General features: G+C 50.6%; 1 protein-coding gene across 2 annotated transcripts in view; it reads left to right on the top strand.

Moving 5' to 3' along the window:
* KIF26B (kinesin family member 26B) overlaps positions 1 to 18,714 on the top strand; it is a 474,080-nt gene that overhangs the window by 162,942 nt on the left and 292,424 nt on the right. For both annotated transcript variants that reach the window (XM_047840985.1, XM_047840984.1), the window contains one exon: positions 16,609 to 17,145. In XM_047840985.1, the coding sequence (XP_047696941.1) occupies positions 16,609 to 17,145 (537 nt within the window). The remainder of the gene's footprint in view (positions 1 to 16,608; positions 17,146 to 18,714) is intronic.

The raw sequence follows: 18,714 nt of genomic DNA, 5'->3' as shown, positions 1-18,714 counted from the left end.
GTATTTGAAACTTAACACAATTACGCAGTCCTTTGAGAATGAGCTTTGGCAACAAATCGGCTGGGGCTTGCACCCGAAACAACGTTTATAAAAGTGTACTTCCAAAGGCTTTGTCTCAGGTCAGTTTCTTTCTTTTTTTTTTTTTTTTTTTCTTTTCAATCATGCGATAGCCTCCCGACCATGCAGTTAAGTATTGGAAAAAAAGTGTTGGGCATAATTTTTGTATAAATAATTGCCCTTCACTCTTCCCTGAAGGGGATAATCAGATTCGGCCGGTGGCTGTGAGGGCATCTAGCTTGGCCCCGTCCGGGTCAATGGACCCGCCTGAGTCCGGGGTCCAGCCTCGGCCTGTCCAGAGGTGTGCAGTTTGCCCGTGACATCCTGGGCATAGCAGAACAGGCCATTTATCTGGCCAGTGGCTAGATACAGACACAGATCTCACCACGTCAGAATCCCCGTCTTTCTGAAGGAGATTCTTCGGGAGTTTTCAGCTCGGCCTCCTCTGAATAGCCAGGGCCTTACCAAGAAGCACGTCTGGTGACTGAGGATGCCCACAGGCCCACCTGATGGGGGACAGCTCTCCTCTTTGCTCCACTGCTTTGAGGTGACTGCAAGATCCCAGGCAACATGGTGTCATGGGCCCAAAGGCTCTTGGTGACTGTCCCCAGAGTTTACAGATTCCCTTTGCCTGAGCCTCTAAGCGGAAGTTCGAGGTGGTGTGAGACTGTGGGTCGGACTGTCTTTCTGGAAAATGCCACCGTTGCAGTGAGGAGAGAAGGCTGGGAGAGTGGCTTCTCACAAGTGTTTCAGTGAGCGTGGGGTGGAGCACATGTGAAGTCAATCCGACTCCACGTGGGGAAGAAACAGGGCCACTTTCTCGCTTTGTCTTTTCCGACCTATCCCATGATAAGTGTAGCTGAGAGCATTTCCCTGTCTGTGTGCAAGGTCTGGACAAAGAGCTGGACACTGAGCTGGCCTTGGGACTTTGATCTTGGCCTTTCTCGGGAGCCACAGGCTTATCTGGATGGGCCCTCTTTGGTCCTGTTATTCTGTTAACCCCCGCTTGTTGATTAAGTCTTTACCTTTCAATCCCGGTGTAGTTCACATACATACCGTTTCATGTTAGTTTCAGGTGCACAACATAATGGTTCAACGATTCTCTACATTCCTCGGTGTTCATCATGATAAGTGTCCTCTTTAATCCTCGTCACCTCTTTCACCCCTCCCCCGCCCACCTCCCCTCTGGTAACCGCCACTTTGTTCTCTCCAGTTAAGAGAATGTCTCTTGTTTCTCTCTCTCTCTTTTTCCTTTGTTCATTTGTTTTGTTTCTTAAATACTACACATGAGTGAAATCACGCGGTGTTGGTCTTTCTCTGACCTCTTTCACTGGGCGTTACACTCTCTAGCTCCATCCATGTTGTAGCAGATGGCAAGATTTTATTTCTCTGTATATATGCACCCAATCTTCTTCCTCCATTGCTCTATCCATGGACACTTGGGCTGCTTCGGTTATTGTAAGTAATGCTGCAGTAAACATAGGGGTGCAGGTAGCCCTTTGAATGAGCGTTTTTGTAGTTTGGGGGCCATTAGGCCTTTCGGCACTTGGGTCGTAAGCTCCCTCACTGCAGACGGGTACGTGCACTGAACAGGGTGTGGCTTATGCCCTGATTGTGCTTCAGGTCTAAATAGATGAAGGACTCGTCGCAGTCATAACAAAGTCCCTTTATGTCTGTGATTCCATTTATTCCTTCCATCAGTTCTAAAGATGAGTGTTACCCTCGCGTGGCTGACGAGAAAACTAATACTGGGAGGTTTGGCCAAGACTGTGAAACTAGTTGATGGTGGAGCTTGGGCTAACAGATAACTCACCACTCAAGTTCAGCGCTCCATTCATCCCGCTAACTGCTTCATCACCTCCCCAGACGAAGAGGAAGAAGCCCTGTGTACTTGAATCTTTGATTACAATGTGTTTCGTAACATTCAACAAGGGTTGGGCCCAGGTTTCGTTTCCAGTACTTAGCAAAGGAACCTGATGCCATGAGGTGCTTGATAAAGGTTTGATAAACGAATGAAATTAGTGAGTGAAGAGATGAGAAAAGAGTGAATATTTTGAATGAATAGATAAGCTGGGCAAAAACGTACGCGTCTGTATTTGTACCGGAAAGCACCGTGTGTTAAAGAGGTTTAATATGTGGCCGTGTATGTTGTGGAGGATATGCCTAAATCTCTCGTTTCCTCCAACTCCCTATCGATATGGAAGGTCTGAATCCGGTTCACATCATGTTTATTAAAACGTCCTCGAGTCGTGTTGGAATCTGTAACCAAAATCAAAACTGAGATCTATTTTATGAGTGTGAGTGTGAATGTGTATGTGGTGTGGTGTATACGTATCTGTGGTAGGTGCGTATGTGTTTGGGGTGTGTGTGCGTGTGTGTGCGTGTGTGTGCGCGCGCGTGGGGGGGTGTGTGCTGTGGGGACAGCGAGAAGCGTCGCCTCTCCCGCCCCTAATGCATTCAGCTCTGTGCTCTTCCCACCTCTTTATCTTGCGACAGAGGGCCTCAGAGGTGCTGGGGGTAGAGTTGGTGCTGTTTTCCGTTTCTTACACGGCGTATGCAGGTGGACAACGTGCACGAATTGGCCAAGTCACATCTACCTTTTTATTGGGGCTTGTTGGTCAAAAAGCCCTTAGAACTAGGAAGACAGGGGCGCCTGGGGGTCTCAGTTTGTTAGGCGTCCCACTTCGGGTCAGGGCACGATCTCCCCGGCTCGTGAGTTCGAGCCCCGCGTCCGGCTCTGTGCTGACCGCGCGGAGCCCGCTTGGGATTCCCTCCCTCTCTCAAACGTAAAGAACCACGAAGGGAAATGAATGAGTAACGGTGTAGCGGTAAGAGCAAGTGCGCGGTCAGGTTCGAGGCTCTGTGTCTAGAAGGGCCGGATGCCCCGAGGGTGGTCCCGGTCCGTTCCCCCCCCCCCCCCCCCCCCCAGATGACCTCGTGCTTCTGGTTGAGCCAGCGAGGGAGTCATTCCAACAGACAGCTTCAGCTTTTGCTGGCGGGGGGGGGGGGGGGGGGGGGGGAGGGGGAGGGGCCCTGAGGCCCCGGTGAAGACGGTAGCCGCGGGGGAGGGCGCCCTCTGCTGGGGTGTGGGGGTGGCACACAGGAGCGCAGACGCCAGACTGGCGCACGTGCCCACGGTCACGGCCAGAGATGTCGCCTGCCCCGCCCCCTGTGATCCCTGGTCAGGGTCACGAGGCGGGAGTGTGAGCCGACGGTGGCGGCTGACTGTCTGACGGTCACGGAGAGGAGAGGTGGGGTCCCTCCTGCGCCTCACTGCCGCCTTCCCCCCACGGTCGGGGCTGTTTCGGTGACGCTTGGCTCAGCTCAGTGGGTTTTCAGACCTTTTCAGCATCGATCCTTGTGGGAGAAGGGAGGATAGGAAGTCTTGCGTGACGATCCCGGGGCTCCTCCGTCCCACCCCAAATGCGCAAGCAGAGGTCTAACGATGGCTGCGGAAGTTCTGGGCCCGCAAGCCGATACTCCGCAACTAGACCTCGGACTCGTCGGTCTGTCCCGTGCTCTCCGCACTTCCTTTGCCCCAGGGGCGTGTCACGTCACCTCCCTGCACCATGAGTGGGCACAAGGGTGCCTCGCGGGGTCTACTCCAGCGAGGGGCACTTAGGGCCAAAGCCTCTGTGACCTCCCTCGACAAACCTCGCCAGCGCAGAGCCTGGCACGTCGTCTGCGCCACGTAAATGTGGGTTCTGCTGCAACAGGGACCTCTCTGGTCTTCTCTGTCATCGCCATCGAGTCACCTCCCGGAGGAGTAATGCTTCCTGTCACGCCGTTGGCTTTCCTTGTCCCGGCGGGAAACTGCCAAGTTACCGTGATGTGACATCCGGTCGGAGGCTCGAAGTGATTTCATAGCGACAGCAGCCTCGGCCGTGCCCTCTCCGGCCCAGGCCGGGCAGCACAGATGGAAATGACAGGCTGTGTGAGCGGTCGCTGGAGCTGCGGGCCAGCTGAACGGGGTCATGTGGACAAGATCGGGTCCCACATCAGCCCTGCCCTGCCGCGCTCGTGTAGACAGCAGGTGGCACCATCAGCAGAAGTGGGGGAGGGGGGGGATAGCACGTGTGTCCAGACAGAAGGGGACGCGAGGCTGGGGACCTGTGCCCCACGGGCGCGTGCGGGGGTCTGTGCCCACCCACAGCAGCTCCCCCACACCCACGGCCCAGCACGACGGTCGGCCACAAGCCAACGGTCACAATACAAAGAGACTGTGCTGTTTGGAATCCGGTATCTCCACACTGCAGTGAGTCTGGGGGAGAGGAGCTGGATTCGCTTCTGGATTTGGAGCACTTGTCTCTGTGTCCTGCATCCGTTCTAGGACAGTGGGTGACAAGGAGTTGGGAGAGGGCTCAGGCCCTGCTTTCAACCCCAGACGACACGGGGACTGGGCCAGTCTTTGGTCTGGGAGTCTTTTCCTGTGTAAGATACTTAGCAGCGTGTCTGGCCTCTACCCACTCGATGTCAGTAGCCGCCTCCCAGTTGTGACAATTGTGACTGTCTCCAGGGATTTCCGAATGTCCTCCAGGGGTCAAAATCACCAGGGGTTGAGAGCCACCAGATCAGGGAGAGGATTTAGTGAAGAGACATCGCCTTTTACCCGTAGTCTCTGGGCTGTGTCCCACGAGCCATATATCATTGTCTTGGATGACGACAAGACAAGCAGTCCCCAGCACCGAGGTTTGCAGAGATGTCGCAGTTCGTTGGGTGGGGTGGAGAGCTCCCCTGTCGGGGCCACAGTGGGGGTAGGTGCTCAGAAGGGAGGGGAGAGGTCCCTTCCCACCTGTTCCTTCTCCCTTCTCTAGCTCAGTCTCCGTTCCCATTCCTTCTGGACAGTGTGGCACAGAATCACCCGAGATGCTTGCTGAAATGCACATTCCAGAGCCCTAATTCTGATACAGGGTACAGAGCATCTGAGAGCGGTCCTGGGGTCTGCATGGTATAGCTTCCCAGGTGATTCTGCTGCAGGGGGGTGGTCTGGAGGTAATGCCTTGAGAGGCAGGGATGTCAAAGCAAACCAGCTTTGCCAGCCCCCCGAGGACACTAAAATCTAGCATAAAGAAGAAAACGACAACTTGAGTACAAAGCAGAAAGTCATAAAAGTCCATAAGAAAGATGAAGTTCTTAAATGTAGAAACGCCTTATCCTGAAGATTCATTCATTCATTCATTCATTCATTCAGCAAACACTTTCTGAGTGCCTATACTATATGTCAGACATTGTCCTAGGCATCGGAGTGATGCAGTGAACAACATAGACACATGTCCCTGTGCTCACCCAGTTGATATCTCACAGGAGGAGACAAAGAAGAGGCTCCATAACAGAGTAGTATGTTAGAAGGTGGCAGTGTTGTAACGAGAGAGCAGAGAAGGGGGTTAGGGAGTGCTGGGGGTGGTTTGCAGGTGTAATCAAGTGCTCAGAGAGGACCTCCTTTGCAAGGTGACATTTGAACACCTTGAAGGTGGTGAGCGACAGTCAGGTAGATACCGATAGGAGCGAGTTCTCCGTGCACAAGGGAGAGCAAGCATAGAGTCACCGAGGCAGAGTGAACATTCCTGGTGTGATCCAGGGACAGCAGGGGGGCTCCTGTGGCAGAGCAGAGTGAGTCAGGGAGCAAGTCGTAGGACTGGGGGTGGGGAGGGAGCAGGAGGCCCGGTCCTGCGGACTGTGACTTGACTCAGGTGGGCCGGGGAGGATTTTAAGTCGAGGAATGTCAGCATCAGATTGCAGACTTAGAAGGATCACCCTGGCTGCTGTCTTGAGTAGACTCTGGGGGGGTGGGGTGGGGGGGGGAGCAGGGTAGAAGTTATCATTACGGTTGAAATTATGGCATGGTTTCTGCCCCCTTGGCATTTACCGTGATTGTGGAGATAGAACATGTACCACTGTAACTAACAAGGAAGTATTTGCTAAGTGATATGATTAACTCGGATCAGAGAAGTGTGCTAAAAGTCAGCGGAGGAAGACATCCCTTCTGAGAGTCAGACTTCATGCCCAAGTTGGGGCTTAAGATGGATGAACAAGGTTTTTTTTGTGGTTGTTGTTTTTGTTTTTGTTTTTTAGTTCCAGGGGTATATAATTGGCATTCGGTAATCTGTATACATCTTAAATATACAAGTTGATACCTTTGGTCACATGCATGTACCCACAAGACCACTACCACAATAGTGAACATCTCCGTCACCCCCGAAAGTTTTCTCGTGGTTTATGAGGCAGGGCGGGAATTATCATGAGGACAGAGACTTGAGCAAAGGCACAGAGGCAGGGAAATGCAGGGGCTTCCTCCAGACAGAAGAAGCCCACCCTGACTATACAGGAGAGTCATACGAGGACCCCTGAGAGAGATGTCTGACAAGACAGCTGGAACCAGATTACATGGGGTCGGAAACACTGGGTCACACGGGTTAGGTCACAGGGGGACGAGCAGAGGTATTTAAGTGTGTTTTAGGGTATAGAAGAAACAGAGTTTGTCTGCTAAAATTTCATCTTTTAAAAAAAACAGGGGCGCCTGGGTGGCGCAGTCAGTTAAGCGTCTGACTTCAGCCAGGTCACGATCTCACGGTCCGTGAGTTCGAGCCCCACATCAGGCTCTGGGCTGATGGCTCAGAGCCTGGAGCCTGTTTCCGATTCTGTGTCTCCCTCTCTCTCTGCCCCTCCCCCGTTCATGCTCTGTCTCTCTCTGTCCCAAAAATAAATAAACGTTGAAAAAAAAATTAAAAAAAAAAAAAACAGAGGAGCGCCTCAGTGGCTCAGTAGGTTAAGTGTCCGACTTCAGCTCAGGTCATGATTTCACAGTTTGAGGGTTCAAGCCCCGCATCAGGCTCTGTGCTGACAGCTCGGAGCCTGGAGCCTGCTTCGGATTCTGTGTCTCCGTCTCTCTCTGCCTCTCCCCTGCTCATGCTCTCTCTCTCTCTCTCTCAAAAATAAATAAAAACATTAAAAAAAAAACCCCAAAACCCAGCAATACCAAGCTCAGATTTTAGGTACTTTATTTTTTTGTAGTGAGTCCAAAAAAACATAGCCAACTACATTACTGCAGTCTTTCATGCATACATAGTTCATTAAAGGAAAAAGAAGCATCAGGCAATTTCATAATTAGATAATTAACAGACTCTTTAACATCATTAAACTAATACAACTACTTAGAGATTGAAAAAAAAATCTGTTGCCACCCGATAGTACATTATAGCCCGCATATAAAAATACATCTATGGGGCGCCTGGGTGGCACAGTCGGTTAAGCGTCCGACTTCAGCCAGGTCACGATCTCGCGGTCCGTGAGTTTGAGCCCCCCGTCAGGCTCTGGGCTGATGGCTCAGAGTCTGGAGCCTGTTTCTGATTCTGTGCCTCCCTCTCTCTCTGCCCCTCCCCCGTTCATGCTCTGTCTCTCTCTGTCCCAAAAATAAATAAACGTTGAAAAAAAAATTTAAAAAAAAATACATCTAATCTAGGGGCATCTGGGTGGCTCAGTCAGTTAAGTGTCCGACTCCGGCTCAGGTCATGATCTCACGGTTTGTGAGTTTGAGTCCCGCGTCGGGCTCTGTGCTGACAGCTCGGAGCTGGGAGCCTGCTTCGGATTCTGTGTCTCCCTCTCGCTCTCTGCCCCTCCCCCACCAGTGCTCTCTCTCTGTCTTTCAAAAATAAATAAATGTTAAAAAAGTTGAAAAAATACGTCTAATCTAGATAGACTTTAATAATTCAAAGGTAGAACTTTAGCATGTTACTTTGAAGTTCAGGGAAACACTTAAATAGGTTTTCAGCGAGTATCTCCTGCCCTCCCCCATCCTGAGGACTTGATCTGCTTGTGAACGGGTCCTCCTCTCCAGGACCAGGGGGTGGACCGGAGGGCAGGATTTTCAGGTTTGAAGGTAGTTAAGCGGCTAAGATGAAATCATCTTCCTTTTTCCACCTCCTGGGCAGAGAGGTTGGAAACCCCTCGGAGACACTTGCTGGTTGGCGGCTCTGGGGTTCTACCTGACCATCCAGCAGGGTGCCTTTGCAGAACTCCTCACTCCTGGGGAGAAATAGAGAGACTGAGAAATGCTTCTCAGTTGAGACGCATTGTCTTCTCAGTTCCGTGAAAAGGAGCGACTCCGATTAGTGCACCTCTGAGCACAGAGAAGGCTGTGAGCCACACGGTCGCGCTCAGGAATTCTACGGATCCATTCTTACTTTGGTTTCTTTGAAGAGGACCTTGACTTACCGTAATGGGAAGGATGTTAACGGAAGACCATATGGTCTCATCTTTATCGTCTCCTCGCCTCTTAATGCCCAAAGTGTTTGCTAACTCCTCCTGGACACAAGCACGCCCTAGGATCCTTGTCACCACCGTTGCCATCATCATCGGACGGACCGAATTCATATCCACAAGGTGCGGTGTTAGATACTGAGAAGTGTGACCCTGACACTAATTGCTACCTTTACTTAGCATTTCCCAAGGACAGGGACTGTGCGACCATGTTACATCCAGTCCTCACTCGATAAAATTCCCGTTTCCTTTTTTTCTTAAATCATCAACTTTTTTTTAAACCTTTACTTGTTTATTTTGAGACAGGGTATGCATGTGTGTGCATACTGGAGCATGAGCAGGGGAGGGGCGGAGAAGGGGAGAGAGAGAATCTCAAGCAGGCTCCGCGCTGTCAGCGCAGAGCCCGAAGCGGGGCTTGAACCCACGAACCGTGAGATCGTGAGCTGAGCTGAAACCAAGAGTCAGACGCTTAACTGACTGAGCCTCCCAGACACCCCTATCAATTCCCATTTTCACATCTAGGGGGACTGAAGCTTGGCTGAGTTGCTAAAAAATGCCTCCCCGTGAAATAGCTACTAAGTGGTCAAGTGGGGGTCTGAGCCTCTCCCACTTGTAACCGATCCCTTTCAAGAGAATCAACAGGGACCCTCAGTGCCATTGAGTGGGAAGAGGTCAGACACAGGGCATTAAAGAAAATGTACGTGATTGTAGTGGAGGGACACCTCACCTATTCTCTCAAGTAATTCGTGAACTGTTCTTAATCATATTAAGTTCTAATTAAAAAGCTGCCTCTTCTTTTGAAGCAGAAAGGTCGTATCAGCCGCAAGGCTTTTTCGCACGTTGCTGCGAGCAGCCGTGTGAATTGCATCCTGCCGCCGCCGGCCTCGCGTGGGGAACACGATCGTTCACGCCGGGTCCCTGCTCTCCCCGCAGAGCCGGGTAACTCAGGCTGGGCACAGTCCCTACATTACAGGTTAATTTGGCCTCTTCTGTAGAACAGCTCTGGTCTGACAGTTCACATGCTTCCTCTGGCGGTTTTTTCGGTCCCTTGGAGCTCATTACCTGGCATGCGTTTCCGTGCGTTCTTGCTCACACGCGGGGATCCGTGTTCTCGGGTGATCGTCGTTACGGAGCGAGGCGCGGTTGGCGCACGAGGTGGGTCAGTAATGATGACGATGATGATGGTGATGAGCCTTGGGTCCAGACGCGGCCTGATGGGCCGGAGGGAGGTTCAACGTTACCAATGCCGGCCTGTGATTTCAGAGCCAGGCTGGGTCTGCTGTGCTTCTGTGGTTTGGTTTGGGCTCTTGCAACAACTCTCCACTCGCTCTTGTCCCCTCCCTCGTGCAACCACCGAACTTTGCAGAATGAGCCTTGTGTCCTCGTGCCAAGCAGAGGAAACCGGTCAGGGATGCTAGTGAGAACGGCAGCCCCCGTAAGGCGGTCACCCTCGACCACGAGGGGCAGTGAGACGTCATCACTCGTCACCGTCTGATGTGTTCCCTGGCTTCCCTCCAGGGCGGTCCCACGCCTTGTTTGTGGGTCTGGGGACTCTGTGAACCTCAGCAGTAAAGGACACTGAGGTTTGTCCGTCAGTTGCCCCGGGCAGGTTCAACCAGACGGCTGGGCAGAGTCTCACCGGAGAAGGACAGTGGGTCGTCACGACCGACCGGAGGCATCTCTTTGATCTTTCCCGTGCCGTCAGGCACGAGTGGAAAGTGAGTGGTGCAGGTCAGGGGGCTGGTGAGCATGGGAGACCATGCCATCCCAAGGAAGAAGTTTCGTCCGCCAGGTGGCACTTCCCGTGTATCCTTGGACTTGATCTGTTGGCGTTCTTCCTTCTGCCTACAGCTAGTTAAGGTTTGGTCAAATCATCTGGTTCGTTCTTCTGAAATTACTGAGGCAAAGATGAGATGAGATGAGATGAGATGAGATAAAGTTAAATTAAATTAAATTAAATTAAGTTAAGCAAAAATAAAATACTACTTCTTGGAGAGATGTCTGGGTCCAGATATTCGAATGTGGAGCCAGGAAGGAGGGAGTTCATATTCTTGGTTCAGATGCACCTGAGGTCTGCTGTCTGTTGTTTTGCAAACCTTCCGTTTTGCTGTTTCCGTTCCAAAAAGAGCAGCGTTGACATTGACACCTGCCTTTGGGGATAGAACTGCTAAGCAGAACACTGGGATTCTTGAGAAGGAAAGAACACTGCTGAGGAAGGTGTTGGGAGGTGGGGAGGAGGCGGGAAAGCAGACGTTCGCTGCAAAGATTGTAAGGAGTGTGAAGGTGAATTCCATTGATCTTTTGGGAAGCTGCCTGCAGTGGGGATCAAAACACGGCATTCTCGGAGTCCTGCCCGCCATCCCGGGCCTCGTGGGATGGCGTTTCTGGAGGAAGAAAGTTTAGGAACAAAGTAGAAACAAAGTGCCTTTGAAGAACGACTTCAATCCTGACGCGCTTGTCTCCAGAGGCCTCTAGAATAATAAACCAGAAGCAAACATCAACAGGAATTTGTATGACACATGCCGGACACTGACTCCAGCTGCTGCCTCCCTCCCAGACCCAGAGGCTTTGGAGGAACACGGTCAAAGTATCCTTTTGGCTAAAATGACACGGAGAAAAACGACAACCTGGTCCTCAAAAGTGGCATTAGTGTTTATGGCTGAGCAGAGGATGAAATGGGGCGGGAAGAAGTGAGGGCCGTGAGCAAATGGCCTGCGTGGGCAGTAGTTTGCACGTTCCCACCCTCGCTCCACGATCTATGCCCTCATTAGCAGCTGTGCCCTTGGACAGTGAGCATGTTGCTTGCTTGCTGGGGGTCCAGCCCACCTGTACCGGGGTAGGTTTCTCTTGTTGCCAGTGAGTCGGCCTGATGGTTAAACAAAAACAAAAACAAAAACTCCCCCAAACAAACCCCCCAACCCAAAACCTTTTGCATATAAACATGACTTTTCTGGGAAATTAGGAGAAAGAGTCATAGATCTTGTGTTGAGGTAAGAGAATGGAGAATATATTCGAATAGTTTAAGGACAAGCCAGGGAGAAGGATGGCATCTGGGTTATGGTTGGCACACATTAGGCTCTTCAGCCAGCTAGAACAAATACGGTTGGGGAACTCTAATAACCTTAGATTTGTAAGGGTTTGTGTCATGATAATCGCATAATAGGCAACTAGCTCACTTAGACAAAATAAATGAAACATGGACCCAACTCAACTTTGTTACTTGACTGTTTTTGCTTTGGTTGAATTCTTTTCATTCACTTACGTATTTCACAAATACCTGTCCAGCCCTTACCGTGAAGTAAGCACTGTTTGAGCCACGGAGGGATTAAAGATGGAAAGAAAGAATATTTCCCCTCAAGGACCTGACAGTCTAGCAGAGAAGTAGTTCTCCAAATAGAAACTACAGAAGTAAGATCGCTCCTGGAATGCAGGTCTAGGATAGCAGGATAATGACACCATCGGATCTGCCTTCTAGTAAAATTGTCTTGGGGGGAGGTGGGTTGAGGTCAAGGCTAGAATCAGGGAGACCGTGGTGGTGTGAGAAGTGTTTACAGCTTTATCACGACAGTGGACATGAACAGAGGCACCGTAAAGGGCTCTCAGAAAGTACCATCTACATTTGGCGGTTGGATTGGAGGGGAAAGGGGGAGACAAGGAAGGTTCTAGATTTCTGGCCTGGGTGTCTGAATGGATAAGGATGCTATTTAAACTTTGATAGTGATTGTTGGAATAAGAGTACATTTAAGGGCCAATAAAATTAAGTTTGAATTGTCAGTTTGAAGAGTATTTATCGGGGTGATGTTTTCCGGGGGGGGGGGGGGTATGGGATATAAGGGCTTTGGAGTTCAGGAGAAAGACCAGCAGAGACAAAAAGAGAGAATTCCCAGTCACCAGCATACAGATGGCTATGGAAGCCATGGGCTTGGATGCCATTGCCTGGGGAAGATTTCATCGTAATTTTTTAGATCAGTCGCTAGAAGACAGTGGGGAGGTCAACCTAAAGAAATTCATCAGTCTAAGACATGCTTAGGGGATGTGTTAGGACGCCCCTTTTCCCAAAACGCCCCTAGAAGAAGTAGAGCTGTAAAGGGGTTGGAGAACCATCTTCCAGAGTTTTCTGTGTTCCTTTCTGGCAGTGAGCTGTTGGGCACGTGTTTGCCCTAACCCTCCTCCTAAGGAACGTTACCAGTCGCCCAAGTATTTTCTTGAATTCCTCCCCATGGCAGATGTGCAGGAGAAATCATTTTGTTACTATTTTTGAAAGATGAGGATGTTTGGGGCACCGAACCTTCACCTTCAAAGTTGAGGATGCGAATGTCGCCCAAATACCAATAGCCTACTTTTTGTACGTGCTGAAGTGAAAATTAAGACGTTCAAGATAGAGATTCAGCTTGTGCAGGGTTCCCGCTGTTCCCAGGCGATTGTTTCCCGAGCTCACAGGGTGAACGAGGACTAGATGTAGGAATGTCTTTGAAACCCAGGGGCTAGGCAGCAAGCCAGACTGTGGGGCTTAATTCATTCCTTCCCGGGGTCCAGGTTTCTTCAGGTGCAAGCTGACCCCAAGGGCGCTGCCCTAGCCCATCTCCCGGGGCCGCTGCAAATCTTTTTGTGCTCGTGACAGAAGAGATGGGCATGTGTGAGCCTTCCATGGCTCTGAAGCCTCCTTTTCTCTTTTCTTCCTGTTTAGGACTCCTCTCCCCCGAGCAGCATCTTTTCCCCAGCGCGTACAGAAAGCCGTGTCTGTTGACCATTCCCCTTTGAAGTTTTGAGTTGCGCTAAAATATTTATAACGTACGGACAAACCCTTGCAAAGGGTTTTAGTTTCCACAAGCTATATCTCTTGACGAATTGGGGCTTTTTTAAATAAAATGTTTGCTTATTTATTTTGAGAGAGAGAGAGAGAGCACGGGTGGGGGGGAGGGCAGAGATAGAGAGAATTTCAAGCAGGCTCCCCGCTTGTCAGCACAGAGCTCAACGTGGGGCTCCATTTCTCAACTGTGAGATCACGACCTGAGCCAAAATCAAGAGTCAGACGCTTAAGCGACTGAGCCACCCAGGCTCCCCAACTAACTGAGGCCTTTTGCTGATAAGCACCCGCATAGGGTTTCAGATCAAGGGTGGCTTAATTTAGGGAACGCCTCTGACATCAGCCAGCAATTGTATCTCGTTGAAGAGTCGATCTCAGCTTTCCTCCGGAGGAGACAGCAGAGGCTCTCTGCTGCTTCTGGGTGTCTGTGGTCATGTGCATTGTACTGATAGAGGGCTTTGCTGCAGCACTCACGGCTGGTTTTGTTGACGCCTCTGGAACCAGGTGGGGAGCGCTGAAATTCCGTGGGTCCCATGTGTGTTGATTGGTCCTGGACTGGAGGTGGCAGCAAAGGGTCGTGGCATCCAGGAACCGGGAAGGTCCCCTGGACTGTGAACTTGTGGGAGACAGGAATTGTTTTCACGCATCCTGAGGTCCCCAACCTAGCGCAGGGCCTGGCCAACGGACGTTCTTTGTTAAATGTTAGACGTTGAATGGCAAAACAGCAGTGAGCTGAGTGAAGAAGGTACTGCTTCAAGGGAGGGCAGTAAAAACCAAGAAGAAGGGCACCTGGGTGGCTTAGTCTGTCGAGCTCGGGTCATGATCTCGCGGTTCATGAGATTGTGCCCCGCATCGGGCTCTGTGCTGACCTCGTGGAGCCTTCTTGGGATTCTCTCTGTCCCTCCCCGCTCACGCGCGCGCGCGCACACACACACACACACACACTCACTCTCTCTCTCTCTCTCTCAAGATAAATATTAAAAAACAAAACAAGAAGAAAAGGAGAAAGGAACCCCCAGAAGCAGGCTTACGCCATTTCTGGAGCATGGATGTGTCCCCCCCGCCTGAGCTGCAGATGTCAGACTCAAATCTAGATTCTGTAGGAATCTAGAAGTGCGGACGGGACCGGACTTCTATCTGCCTCCTCACTGTGACGCCTCTTCCTGATGATTGGATTAACACAAACGTTCTAAATGAGCCATTCGTTTGAGGCTTCCTGAAACCAAATAGTTTGGCATCTTGAAAGCATGAGCTATATGGGTTGCGGGTCGCTTTTGAATGCCCGTCTCTGATTTCTTCCGCTGTCTCTGGTTACGTAGTAGAACGTGGGGATAAATAAATGACCTTGAAACAACGAAAGGATAAAATACGGCCTGGTCATTAAAAGATCACATTTGCAAATGACATGTACCGATAAGGGAAAAGGCTCATTTTGTAATGTTGTATGAAAAAGCAGGAACCTGTGTCTGGGCACAGATGGGGCTCAAATAAATTTCTTTTGAATAAATGACTATTGCCTAGATGAGCGAGGTGAAAACTGTGCAAAGAACCCCATGAGTCCATCGGTGAATATGACTCTTTGGCTCTGAAAAGCACGACCTAGGGTTTGAGACGTCTGGGTGTAGTCCAAGCTACTAACCTTTTTGGAGCTCAGTTTCCTTATCTGAACACCGAAGTGACAGCCTGCTCCAGAATGGTCCCTGAGGGGTCCTTTAGCCCACCGGGGGTCCCACATGCTCAGAGTTGTGATCTGACTCTGGACAGAGCAGCTGTCACCGGGAAGGATGCCACCAGGCGGGTCTCATATGGCTCGCAGCACTTTGTCAACCGGACTCGATCAACCTTGACCTCTTATTATTTCCCATCATTTTAGGTGACTGTCTTGAGTTTCTGCCTCCTGAGCCACCCCTTCCTGCTGCCGTGTAAAGGGGCCTCTTGATTTATTAATCAGTTAATCAGCGCCTGCTGAGGAGCTATTCAGGGTAGTTAAACAGGGAAAACAAAACGCTATAGCACATAATCAAGACGGATCGTAATTAAGAACATCTCTCCCACCGCCGATCTTTCTTCCTGCCCACCCAGGCGCCCCCCCCAACTGCCTCTCTTACCCACAGCTCATCAAGCCCCATTCAATCCTGAGGGCCCCCCCCCCTTTCCCATGAAACCAGACAGTAAGTTTCAGAAGGGCAGACTTTCCTTCTAATGTCCTAGAGGAAAATGAGCCTCATCAATTATTTGCAGCAAATTTGGGATCTCAAAAGTTCAGGCCCCCAAAATGACATATGGCTCCGTCTGTATATACACGTACCATACTCTCTTGTCCCGATTTCTCCACGGCCAGAGTCACGGAGCTGGAAGGATCTTACGGCAAGGATCGGCCATGGCCTCTGGTGACAGACGAGGGGCTCGGTGAGGCCACTTAGCTTGTCCAAAGTCACACGGCTAGTTAGTAGCAGAACTGGAATCAGAACTCAAATATTCTGGTAAACGGTTAACAGCCCTCATGTTTATTTCTCCGCGAAATCCTGTTTTCCTGTAAAAATGAACATAAAGTGAATGAAAGAAATCATCCTCATTAACTTCATTTTCTGATTTCTTTCAAACTTTTATTTGTTTTGAGAGAGAGAGAGAGCGTGTATGTGTGCCTGTAGGAGAGGGGCGGAGAGGGAGAGGGAGAGAGAGAGAATCCCAAGCAGGCTCCGTGCTGTCAGCACAGAGCTCAGTGTGGTGCTCGATCTCACGAACCGTGAGGTCATGACCTGAGTGGCCATCAAGAGTCAGACACTCAACCGACTGAGCCACCCGGACACCCCCTGATTTGTTTTAGGCAAGGGTTTCCGAGCTAAAGAGTTTTGAATAGTAGTTTTAGACGATGCTTGTGGGGACAGGTGTCTTGGACTGCTTGTCATGGAGGTATTTTTCTTTGAATTGGTGAGGATATCAGACACGTGTATCCAGCTTGCCACGGAGCAGATGGTCAACGGGGAATCTGCAGGGGCTGCTGGGCTTCTGGTCCAGAATCTGTTCGGTTTGGTTTCCTTCCAATGGCACTAAGCACACAGCACTAATGAGGCCAAGACTTTCTTAGAATAGACTCTCCATCAATCACCAGCGTTCCATGGCCTGCGGGGAGCCAGGGGACCACGTGCATCAGTCGGGGCTGACGGCACTCACCCCTCACTCCCTGTAATTCTTCAGTGGACACGTGGAGAAGAATCTGGAATGTTCTTTGGCCATCCTGGTGAGGAGGATGCTTAGAAATCTTTTTGTTTTTAATTATTCCTAATGTCTCCACCATAATAATCTCCTATGTATCAAAGGTGTTTGTCCACTAGAGGCTTTTCTGCCAGCCTGGCTGCTCACGTCTGTTGGAGGTCTATCAGACAGTCAGACTCTGAAGACACCTAGGGCTTAACTCCTAAGCCAGACATCTGAATTGCACATACCAGCCTTGAGTTACAGGTTCTCCTGTTTTGTTTTGTCTCCAGGACCCTGCTTTCTCGGCCGTGATTCACGACAAGCTCCAGGTCCCCAACACCATCCGGAAGGCATGGAATGACAAGGACAACCGCTGTGACATTTGTGCCACACACCTGAACCAGCTGAAGCAGGAGGCCATCCAGATGGTGGTGACCTTGGAACAGGCAGCTGGCAGTGAGCATTACGATGGCTCGCCCGGCTCGCCCCCAGCCCTCTCCAACATGCCCACCCTGGTGGGGTCCCGGCACATGGGTGGGCTGCAGCAGCCCAGAGATTGGGCCTTTGTGCCTGCCTCCTACGCCTCCCCCAACTACACGGCTTTCGTCACCAACAAGCACAGCAGCAAACCCAACAGCCTCGGGGTCAGCAACGGGGCCGAGAAGAAGAGTGGGTCCCCAACCCACCAGGCCAAGGTCAGCCTTCAGATGGCCACCAGTCCCAGCAATGGGAACATCCTCAACTCAGTGGCCATTCAGGCTCACCAGTATCTGGATGGCACCTGGTCCCTGTCGAGAACCAACGGGGTCACCCTGTACCCATACCAGGTAAGTAGCCTCTGGGCAAGTTAGAATAGGGTTGGTTGGGGTCCGTGCAGAGAAGTGGGTTGCACTTCCTGTCTTTGCTCTTTTCCTTCTGGGGACTCCCCAACTCAGAGCCCAATGTTTCCATGTGGCCCCCCACTGGCCATTGCTAAATAAAGATGAAACATATGAGGGGCCAGTGATCCATGGTAGCGCTCTGCTTCCAATGTCTGACCCTCTAAAAAAGGTGTAGACTCCCTTCCTAACCCCTTCTGCCTTGTTGGACCATAACCCTTTTCTATCTGCAACTCACTTTAAATACGGTTGGGATTAGGTTACCAAGTGTCTTTCCGTTTTCTTATTTTCTCTTTTTCAGTTGTTTAAATTAGCACATACTCCCGAGTTTCCCTATAGAAATTAAGGGAGCAGGTCCTAAATCTGCCAAGGAATCTTAAAAATTGTCTTAACTTTTCTTGGGTGAGTTTTCTGTTGGATGAGGGTTGGGTTTGCCATATGTGTTCTCTGTGTCCCCTGCATCAGTCATGTGGCAAGCAGCAGAAAGCATTGAAGTCCCTGTGGATTGGAGGGGTGGCCATGGTCACAGAGTGTATTAGTCAGGAGATCTCACTGGTGTAACAAATGATCCCAGGTTATTTCTTACTCATGGCCCTGTTGTTATCGGGTGTTTGGTGCCTGGCCTTCCGCTCGTTTCCATGTCACCATCTTCCAGGGGCCTCAGAGTCTGACACCAGATCTTGTACAAGCAGCCAAGGAATGAGGGAAGAGAGAGATTGTGGAGAATCTCATGGGGGGCCTTGAGGGACCCAGCCTGGAAGGGACATAGGTAACTTCGTCCACATTCCAGTGGCAAGAATCCAGGCTTTTGGCCTCCCCTTCCCTCAGCGGAGGCAGGGAAAGCCAATCTGACCATGTTCCCAGGGGAAAAAAAAGAAACAAGTTGAGAGAACACAGTATGGTTTTGTTACGTGGGGCAAAGGTACGGGGGAACATAAAATGCGTCAAATGTGGCTAATCAAATTCCTGGTGACTTTTCTAGAGTGGAAGAGGGAGTATAGATGGCTTGTCTTGATATCTTGAAGGAAAGAGGGGAGCCTGGATCCTTATCTTAAGAAGTTAGCATTCTTGGATCGCCAGACTGCCATTTACTGGGTGCTTTGTAGTTTGCAAAATACGGGGCACACATCATTTTATTTAACCTCACAGTAGACCTGTGAGCGGGCAGGACGGATGTTAGATCTTCCTTTTATAGACGGGGAACACAATGCTTAGAGAAATCGAATGACCTGCGGCCACACAGTTGGGGACGGAGCCAGCACTGGCTTGCCACTTCTAACTTTCCCCCAGCTTTACCCCAGAGCAGTGTCCCGTCAGCATCTTTCCCAGATATGGCTCCTTTCCAGACCCGACATACCAAAGAAAATCACTCCTGTGTTGACCTGCAGGGACCTACCTGCCACTTTACTTTGGGGTGGAATTTTCTGGATTGTGAGTATAAAAATCTGATGCCGAGCCAGCGGCCCCCTGGATGGGGCTTTATCATCTAACGCTTGAACATAACCATGGAAGGCGGGA

Source organism: Prionailurus viverrinus, chromosome F1 (assembly GCF_022837055.1).
Source record: "Prionailurus viverrinus isolate Anna chromosome F1, UM_Priviv_1.0, whole genome shotgun sequence".
In the NCBI taxonomy this organism is placed as follows: Eukaryota; Metazoa; Chordata; class Mammalia; order Carnivora; family Felidae; genus Prionailurus; species Prionailurus viverrinus.
Note: the sequence above shows the minus strand (reverse complement) of the source record. Positions and strands in the feature narration are given on the sequence as shown.